Genomic DNA, 9644 nt, shown 5'->3' with positions numbered 1-9644 from the left:
ATATGTATATATATATATATATATATATATATATATATATATCTATATATATATATATATATATATATATATATATGAACAAGGAGACAAGCAGAAGAAATGAGGTGGTCTTCTGCCAATAAATCCTGTGTTTGAGTGTGAAGGTCACAGCTTTGACCTTGTTAGTGAGATAAAAAAGGATTTGAACCTTTTCCAGGTCCCATCAACCGCCAAAAACCTCTGTGTAGGAAAAGACAGCCGAGATGTCCTCCTTCAGCTCTCCTCCTGATTGTTTAAGTATTGATGGAGCAAAGTTCAGACATCTTTGTCTACATGGAAGGAAGAAGAGACATCTGGACTGCTCTTTAGCTGCTCTTTAACTGCTATTTAGCTGCTCTTTAAATGTTCTTTAACTGCTCTTTAGCTGCTCTTTAGCTGCTCTTTAACTGTTCTTTAGCTGCTCTTTAACTGCTCTTTAGCTGCTCTTTGATCTTTCACTGCTGTTTAGATGCTCTTCAGCTTCTCTTTAGCTGCTCTTAAACTGCTCTTTAGTTGCTCTTTAACTTATCTTTAACTTCTATTTAACTGCTCTTTCACTGTTCTTTCGCTACGCTTTAGCTTCTCTTCCGATGCTCTTTTGCTGCTCTTTAGCTGCTCTTTAACTTCTAGTTAAATGCTCTTTCACTGTTCTTTTGCTGCTCTTTAGCTGCACTTCAGCTGATCTTCAGCTGCTCTTTTGCTGATCTTTAGCTGCTCTTTATCTGTTATTTAGTTGCTCTTTCACTGTTATTTAGCTGCTCTTTAACTGCTTTTTAGCTGCTTTTTAACTGTTTTTTAGCTGCTCTTTAAATGATCTTTCGCTGCTCTTTATATCCTCTTCAGCTACTCTTTAACTGCTCTTTAGTTGCTCTTTAACTTCTCTTTAACTTCTATTTTTAACTTCTAACTTTCTGTTTTTAGCTGCTCTTCATATGCTCTTCAGCTGCTCTTTTGCTGCTCTTCAGCTGCTCTTTAACGGCTCTTTAGCTGCTCTTTAACTGCTCTTTAACAGCTCTTTAACTGTTCTTTAGCTGTTCTTTAGCTGCTCTTTAGCTGCTTTTTAGCTGCTCGTTGACTGCCCTTTAGCTGCTCTTCAACTTCTCTTTATTCTCTTTAACTTCTATTTAACTGTTCTTTAGCTGTTCTTTAGCTGCTGTTTAACTGCTCTTAGCTGCTCTTTAACTTCTCTTTAACTGATCTTTAGCTGCTCTTCAGCTGCTCTTTTGCTGCTCTTTAACTGCTATTTGACATCTCTTTAACTTCTCTTTAACTGCTCTTTAGCTGCTCTTCAGCTGCTCTTTAACTACTCTTTAGCTGCTCTTTAACTGCTCTTTAGCTGCTGTTCAGCTGCTCTTCAGTTGCTCATTAGCTGCTCTTTAGCTGCTCTTTAGCGTCTCTTGAGCTGCTCTTCAGCTTCTCTTTAGCTGCTTTTTAACTTCTCTTTAACTGCTCTTTAGCTGCTCATTAGCTGCTCTTCAGCTGTTCTTTAGCTGTTCTTTAACTGTTCTTTAGCTGCTCTTCAGCTGCTCTTTAGCTGCTCTTTAACTTCTCTTTAACTACTCTTTAGATGCTCTTCAGCTGCTCTTTAACTTCTCTTTAACTGCTCTTTAGCTGCTCTTCAGCTGCTATTTAGCTGGTCTTTAGCTGCTCTTCAGCTGCTTTTTAGCTACTCTTCAGCTGCTCTTTAGCTGCTCTTCAGCTGCTCTTTAGCTGCTCTTCAGTTGCTCATTAGCTGCTCTTTAGCTGCTCTTCAGCTGCTCTTTAACGTCTCTTTTGCTGCTCTTTCGCTGCTCTTCAGCTGCTCTTTTGCTGCTCTTTAGCTGCACTTTAACTGCTGTTTAACATATCATTAACTTCTCTTTAGCTGCTCTTCAGCTGCTCTTTAACTACTCTTTATCTGCTCTTTAACCACTCTTTAGCTGCTGTTCAGCTGCTCTTCAGTTGCTCATTAGCTGCTCTTCAGCTGCACATTTGCTGCTCTTCAGCTGCTCTTTAGCTGCTCTTGAGCTGCTCTTCAGCTGCTCTTTAGCTGCTTTTTAACTGCTCTTTAGCTGCTCTTCAGCTGTTCTTTAGCTGCTCTTTAACTGTTCTTTAGCTGCTCTTTAACTGTTCTTTAGCTGCTCTTCAGCTGTTTTTTGTCTGCTCTTTAGCTGCTCTTTAACTTCTCTTTAACTACTCTTTAGATGCTCTTCAGCTGCTCTTTTCTCTTTAACTGCTCTTTAGCTGCTCTTAAGCTGCTTTTTAGCTGCTCTTCAGCTGCTTCTTAGCTACTCTTCAGCTGCTCTTTAGCTGCTCTTCAGTTGATCATTAGCTGCTCTTTAGCTGCTCTTGAGCTGCTCTTTAACTTCTCTTTTGCTGCTCTTTAACTGCTCTTCAGCTTCTCTTGAGCTGCTCTTGAGCTGCTCTTTAGCTTCTCTTTAACTGCTCTTTAACTTCTCTTTAGCTGCTCTTGAGCTTCTCTTTATCTGCTTTTTAGCTGCTCTTTATCTGCTCAATAACTGCTTTTCAGCTGCTCTTTAACTGCTCATTAGCTGCTCTTTAACTGCTCTTTAGCTGCTCATTAGCTGCTCTTTGGACAGGGAGGCGATGACATAGGGTGAGTTCCGGATCTGGGCCAGCAGGCGGCGCATCAGCGTGTCTGTGTGTTTCCTGAATCCCTCAGAACCAGAACCAGAACACACCCAGTGACATGAGGGAGGTCTGAAGGAGCAGAGAAAGTCTCGAACTGCTCAGAGGAGGACCGAGCGGTCCAGCCAGCGTCCCTGTCCGTGCCACGGCTGTCCGTCCCGGCGCAGAGGAGTGAACCAGGACCGTGGAGCTCATTTTCTGTTTGTTTTCTGAAAGTTCACTTTGTTGTGAGGAGCTGAGTGTGAAGAGGAGCAGAGGAGGAGGATGTCAACTTCAGATGAGACCGACGGGCCGCGGCCCAGATATGGCTGTGAGTTCTCTTTCTTGTTCCTAAGAGGCCGGGACTCGAACCTGCGGCTGGTCCTGCAGGGCTCACAGAATCCCTGTAGCCACGGCTGTTTTACCTGAGACAGCGCGCGCCTCACTTTTCTCACACTTCCGTGTTTGAGGTGTGCTCAGTGAGGAGGCCTGCTCCTGTCCACACCTCTGTAGTTCACACACACACACACGCACGCACGCACACACGCACACATACCACTCTGCTCTGGAGGGAAACCACAGTTGATCAGTAAATCTGGAGCTTTTCTCATTTTAGTTTAAATCTCAAGGAGAAAGTAATTTATTGAAGGAATGCAGCTTCCTCTGGACTGCATCAGCTAAAGCCAAACTTTTTACAAAGATGTGCCGTGAATGACTCTCAGCTACTACCACACCAAACTTAACTCAATGTCTGTAAAGTTGACTGCGTTGGAGCCATTTTTGTAGTCTTTCAGTTCAGTTGGCTGCAGCAGCCGTTTTGAGTGGGATTAGATTCAAAAGTTAGTCACTTGTAGAGGCTCATCCTGGGATTATCTCCTGAAAGTTCCATTAAAATCTGTCGAGTGGTTCATGAGATGTTTTGCTAACAGACTAAATTGATTCCGATGTTTTGAACACAGTCAGCACTCAGAGTATAGGTTGGGGATCAGTCTCAGCTACTACCACACCAGATGTAGCTCAGCATCTTTAAGACTGACATGTTTGTCTTTACTAAAGTGCAGCGCCGTGTGAAAGTCTTCATCCTCTTTGGCATTTTTCATGTTTTCTTACATTACAGCCTGTGGTTTTTATCTGAGTCGTATGTGACATCCACCCATTATCTTTACCCGCTTATTCCATTTTGGGTCACGGGGGTCGCCGGTGCCCATGTCCAGCAATCACTGTGCAAGGGGCTGGGGACACCCTGGACAGGTCTCCAGTCCATCACAGGGACACATAGAGACAAACGAGACAAACCATTCACTCTCTCACTCACACCTAGAGACTATTAAGAGTCACCAATCAGCCTCACATGCATGTTGTTGGTCTGTGGGAGGAAACTGGAGTACCTGGAGAAAGTATGTGACATCATGTGCACTAAATAATCTAAGTTGAAGTGAAATGAGAAAAAAAACTGAACATTGGCATGTGCCTACGTATTCACCCTCTTTTTTTTTTTTTTTAGCTATGAAGCCCCTAAAACGTTCTGGTGCAACCACTGACCGTCAGAGGTCAGAGGTCACATGCTTAGTGAACTGAAGTCCACCTGTGTGCAGTCCAAGTGTCACATGACCTGTCACACACACCTTGTCTGAAAGGCCCCAGAGCAGGTCTGTTCAGCTAAACGTTCTTGTCATTAATAACGCTTTAAAGCTAGTTTTATTTAAAAATGAGCCCATTGGTGGACCGAACTGAGCTCATCCGTGGGCCTGATTTGGCCCCCGGGCCACCAGTTCAATAGCTCTGCCCCAGAGACTGCAACACCATTAAGCAAGACGCACCACTAACCAAACACCATGAAGACCAAGGAGATCTCCAAACAAGTCGGGGACAAAGTTGTGGCTGGGCTCTAAAAAATGTTCAGTTCTCTGATGATCCCCCAGAACACCATCCAGTCCTTGATCACCAGATGGAAAGAACGTGGTGCCACAACACACCTGCCAGGAGAGGGCCGCCCACCAAACAGGGCGAGGAGGTATTAATGGAAGAGGCAGCACAAAGACCTGAGGTGACCCTGAAGGAGATGCACAGTCCCAGACAGACACTGGAGCAGGGGTCTGCAGCCTGCGGCTCTGGAGCCACATGTGGCTCTTTGGTCCCTCTTCTTTAAAGCTTTCACCTAAAACTGACATGAAACTGAATTTTATTGGTTAAACAACAAAAAATGATTAGTTCAGTTTTTCTGTCATTTCTTTTTCAAATATGGGACTGGAGCGAGTACAAGAAGAAATATACTTTATCTTGATACTTTATTTCTTTATATGAAGAACGGTCTGCATAGTGGATAGATTTTTTTAATAATAAAAACAAAGTTATAAACTGATTGTTTTCCTCTTTACAAGAATCTGGTCTTTTTCTTTAATAAATGTTAAAAATCATTAAATATTTTTTGCTTTATAATGTCACTCTTACTGGCCACAAAAGCCCCTTCCAGCAAACCTCAAGTGGCCCATGGGCCACCAGTTGATAACCACAGTTGTAGCAGGTTGTTGCAGCTCCGGACACATTTAATGTCGTGGACCGAGGTGTAGAAGTGGCTCTTCTGATCGTGATGGTTTCAGACCCCTGCACTGGAGTGTATTTGATGTTTGCTTCACAAGCTGTAGGCACGTTCTGTAAATGAAGTGATGCAAACCCTCAAATAATCTGTTTTAATTCCAGGCTGTGAGGTAGCAAAACACGAGGGGGGATTGAATTTATTTATTTACCCTTTATTTATACAGGTAGTCTCACTGAGCCATGAGGACTCCTTTTCAAGAGAGACCTGTTTGGGAGCAGATGGTGGGGGTTAAGGGCCTTGCTCAAGGGCCCAGAGTGGGGCAGGTGTGGGTGCTTCACCTTTCACACCCACATTTTGATGTTGTCGGTCCGGGGAGTTGAACCGACGACCTTTCAATCACACACTCATCTTCTCTAACCTCTGCACCACCACTCGTATATAGAATACTTTTGCAAGGCACTGTAGGTTAACTGTGGCGGCCATCTTGAATCAGGTGTTCTACAAAGACGACCAGTTATTCATGTCAACTCAATGATTATGTTCTAAAAGTCTTACCATTTCTGATGCATGAAATATTTTGCTAACAGTACAGATAAATGCTTACACTAGCAAAAGCACAACGTTACCGGCGTGAATGTTTTGGCTTCTGGAAGTGATTTTTGAACTTGAGTCTGCACCTTTGAGTTTTCTTGTCCAACGTGTGTTTCACCTGATGTGGACGTGTCCTCTTGTCCTCCACTGACCTCGTGTCCTCAGGACAGGTAAAAGCAGCCTCATCCTCCCCTACACAATAACACTGGGCTAAATGAGGAGCGTCCCAGCTCGGGATGGTGTTGCTGTGCGCACGTTGCCCGGGGTGTCTCAGCGGCGTGTGCTAACTGGTACATGACGAATCGACGAGGTCGCATTCTTGTGCAAGGAGCTGCTTTTAGTGGGAAGTCTTGGTTGTGCAACTCAAACACTTTGGAAACTTCTGCAACACTTTCTGTTATTGCCCGCCTGTGCATGTGATCATGATTTTGTTGTGCATGTATCCATCTTTCACTGAGAAAGCTCTTTGACCACTGGATGATTTATAATTTTGAACGAACCTTGCAGGAAGTAATCATTAAATGTATATTTGCTGATGAACTTTGAGTCAGCCTGATTCAAGATGGCCGCCACAAACACAGAAATGGCGTTAGGTCAGTTTTCTATCTAGTGACCTAAATCTTGGTGCAGTAGCTGAGTCATCTCAAACTGTGTGTTCACTAATTAAACATTTTTAAATAAAAGTTTGATTATTGCCTATTTAGAGTCAACTCTGTCTGTTAGCAAACTGTCTCATGAACTGGTCAGTGGTTCCCTTACCATAATCAAAGAGGGTGCCCTGCCCTGTCAACAGAACCAAGCGCCCTGCCTACCGAAATTGTCCTTGACCCCTCGCCCCGTCAACAACTGCCGGCACTGATGTAGCGCTAAGGTAGCGGCGTGCATTACATACGCGCTAGCTAAAAAGCTACAGGCGTAGCGCTTCATGACTCTCAGACACATCCACCCCACTGACAACCGCTCGTACAGGCACACAACGCAGACATGTCCTCCGTCTCTCCACTTCCACGCTACCCCCCCCCCCCCACCCCCCAATAGTCACAAATCCGTGAAGACATGAGCGCCCTGCCAAGTGAATTGACCGCTGAATAGATTTCAACAAAACTTTCAGGAAGTAATCACTGGTTGAGCGTCTATAAGTCAGTCCCACTTACGATGGCCGCCACAGCTAATGGACCATAGCCAACACAAAAGTTGCTGTAACTCAGTTAATTTGTCAGATATTGGGCTAACATTAGTCTTGGTAGCAGATTCACAAGCCGCACTGCGGCAGGTGGCTGAGTGTCATTTCAAGGTTTGACTAAAAAAACAAACTATTCTTCACATCAACTGCTCCTCTTCCTCTGCAGTGAGAGGCGGCGGGTGATGTGTGCTCCTGTAAGGAATGCTTCAGTTTCCCTCCTGATGTAGAAATGTGACGTTGTGTTTGACTGCAGCTGTCCTGGACGGCGTGGAGCGACTCACGGCGGAGGAGATGGACGAGCGGCGGCAGCAGAATATGGCCTACGAGTATCTGTGTCACCTGGAGGAGGCCAAAAGGTGAGGGGCTGGTGGTCCGTCTGCACGGCTGTGTGCTGCAAACCAGAGGAGTGCTGTGGGAGCAGGTTTTATTTTATTCCCAGTCTTCAGTCAATAAGAGGGTGTTCCCTGACGTTATACGTTTCCAAAAGTGCATGGGATGTTGTCTGTTTCCCACTTTTGTCCAGAAAGACAAATCACTCGTCTGTAATTATGTTTGTGGCAAAAACAAAAAGTTTGAACTTTTTTGGGGAAATGTTGAAAAAAATGTCTGAATTATCAAAGTGATTGTTGTTGATGTCAACCTAAATGTTTCACAAGACATTCAGGCTCGTTGGGTTTGAGGCGTTAGTTGATGTGGCTGCATCAGGATTCAACTCTTGTGTTAACTTTGGAACATGATGGCGTCTCCCTCAGTTCAGTTTTTGACCATTTCCTCGTTGATCTGGTTCATCGACTCCTACTCAACTCTGTCATGGAGTGAAGAGCGGGAATTGGAAAAACCCTCCATCTGTCCATGTTGTGAGCACGATAACTTGAAAAATAAATGAGGCACCCACTTCCATTGTGGCTGCATCTGGGGTTAGAGAGAGCCCTGTCAAAACTTGGGCTGCCTCATCAAAATCCAAGATGGCTGCCGCCATATAAATGGATTTATGAATCGACCACCCCAGTCATTTGAGGAAAATTAGTTTGCTAGTTTTTATATTAAATAAAAGTATCAATTCCTCAAATGATTGGGGGTGGTCAAAGATCAATCTATGGTGGCCAAGGCCACCATTAGCCACATTAGCCAAAAAAAAAAAAAAAAACCCTTACCTCTGTTCTTCTGCAGTGTAACTCCTACCCACTTCTTGCACCAAAAACATTTAGGTTTATTTACATTTCCTGTTCAATTCCACTCCATCCATCCATCCATGCATCCATGCATCCATGCATCCATGCATCCATGCATCCATCCATCCATCCATCCATCCATCCATGCATCCTTACCTGCTTCTTCCTTTTCGGGTCGCAGGGGTCTCTGGTGCCCATGTCCAACAGTCACTGCAAGAGGCGGGGGACACCCTGGACAGGTCTCAGTCCATCACAGGGACACCTAGAGACAAATGAGACAACCGACCATTCACTCTCTCACTCACACCTAGAGACAATTAAGTTACCAATCAGACTAACATGCATGTTTTTTGGTCTGTGGGAGGAAACTGGAGTACCTGGAGAAAACCCACACATGCATGGAGAGAACATGTAAACTCCATGCAGAAAGGCCATTGGCTGGGATTTTAACTAGCGACCTGCTCGCTGAGAGGCAGCAGCTCTACCAACTGAACCACTGCACCACAGTCAAGAAAAACGCTCATCTGTAAACCTACAAACATTCAGTGTTCAAACCCCTCAGTGATGACGTCAGCGTTCTACTTGCTACATGTAGGACTGGATGAGGTCTGACCTGTTGCAGCGCTTCATAAAACTCATTCCAACCATGGATTTGTGGTGTGAGGAGCATGTTTGAATAATGGAAATCAGTACTTGGGTACTCTGCAGGGAAAAATCATCACTCAGCGTAGCATCATTGAACTCTCTCTTAAGCCATGTACGATTGTGTATCACATGATCTGTAACTCATTTTACTTGAGAACAGTCTTAACTCTAACTGAAATAACTTCAAAGTGTTGAATGAAAATAAAGAGAGAAGGGAAACTGGGGTGGGGATCTCACATCCTTCTCATATGATGCACAGCACCTGTCCAAAGATGACCAGTGTTCAGGAATACACGTCAGCTCTGTGGTTACTGTGTGAACGCTGACTCAGGCGTGCATGTGAACACTCAACCAGTTATCAAGTATGAAAGTAAAGGTGCAACCGCTGCTTCAACCAGCCCACTGTGTTCTGTATCTTAGTTTTTCAAGATACTCTTTGCAAACCACAACATAAATAAAAGTTTCAAAGTTTCATCTGACCCGTACTGGTGCCGTTTTCCAGATATATTCATGGCAATTCTGAAATGAGGGTCCACATTCAGTGCAAACAAAGGACTTGGCTGTTTCCACTGAAAACCACGTGGAAGCTCGAGTCACGTGACATTAGGCTGGTTAGAGTCTGGGCGGACGAACAAATGTGGTCAAATTAGCCCCCAAACACACTGTTGTTGGGCTGTTGACACAAAAGCATCAGGGTTTTGAGTCCATTCACTGTGGCAATCCTGAAGAGCAGCCCAAACACCAGAAGCAACTTGTAGCTATGCTTCCTATAGCCATGCTTCCTATAGCCATGCTTTCTATAACCATGCTTCCTATAGCCATGCTTTCTATAGCCATGCTTTCTATAGCCATGCTTCCTATAGCCATGCTTCCTATAGCCATGCTTCCT

General features: G+C 44.4%; 1 protein-coding gene across 1 annotated transcript in view; it reads left to right on the top strand.

The window, feature by feature from the left end:
• Positions 1-2691: 2691 nt before the first annotated feature.
• The window catches only part of iqgap1 (IQ motif containing GTPase activating protein 1), a 104877-nt gene continuing 97924 nt past the window's right edge, over positions 2692-9644 (top strand). Inside the window, exons 1-2 of the mRNA XM_037692225.1 lie at positions 2692-2956; positions 7192-7294. Coding sequence (XP_037548153.1) covers positions 2911-2956; positions 7192-7294 — 149 coding nt within the window. The 5' untranslated portion in view covers positions 2692-2910. The remainder of the gene's footprint in view (positions 2957-7191; positions 7295-9644) is intronic.

This window comes from Nematolebias whitei, chromosome 2, assembly GCF_014905685.2.
Source record: "Nematolebias whitei isolate Nwh7 chromosome 2, NemWhi1, whole genome shotgun sequence".
In the NCBI taxonomy this organism is placed as follows: Eukaryota; Metazoa; Chordata; class Actinopteri; order Cyprinodontiformes; family Rivulidae; genus Nematolebias; species Nematolebias whitei.
This window is presented reverse-complemented; position numbering and strand designations above follow the sequence as displayed.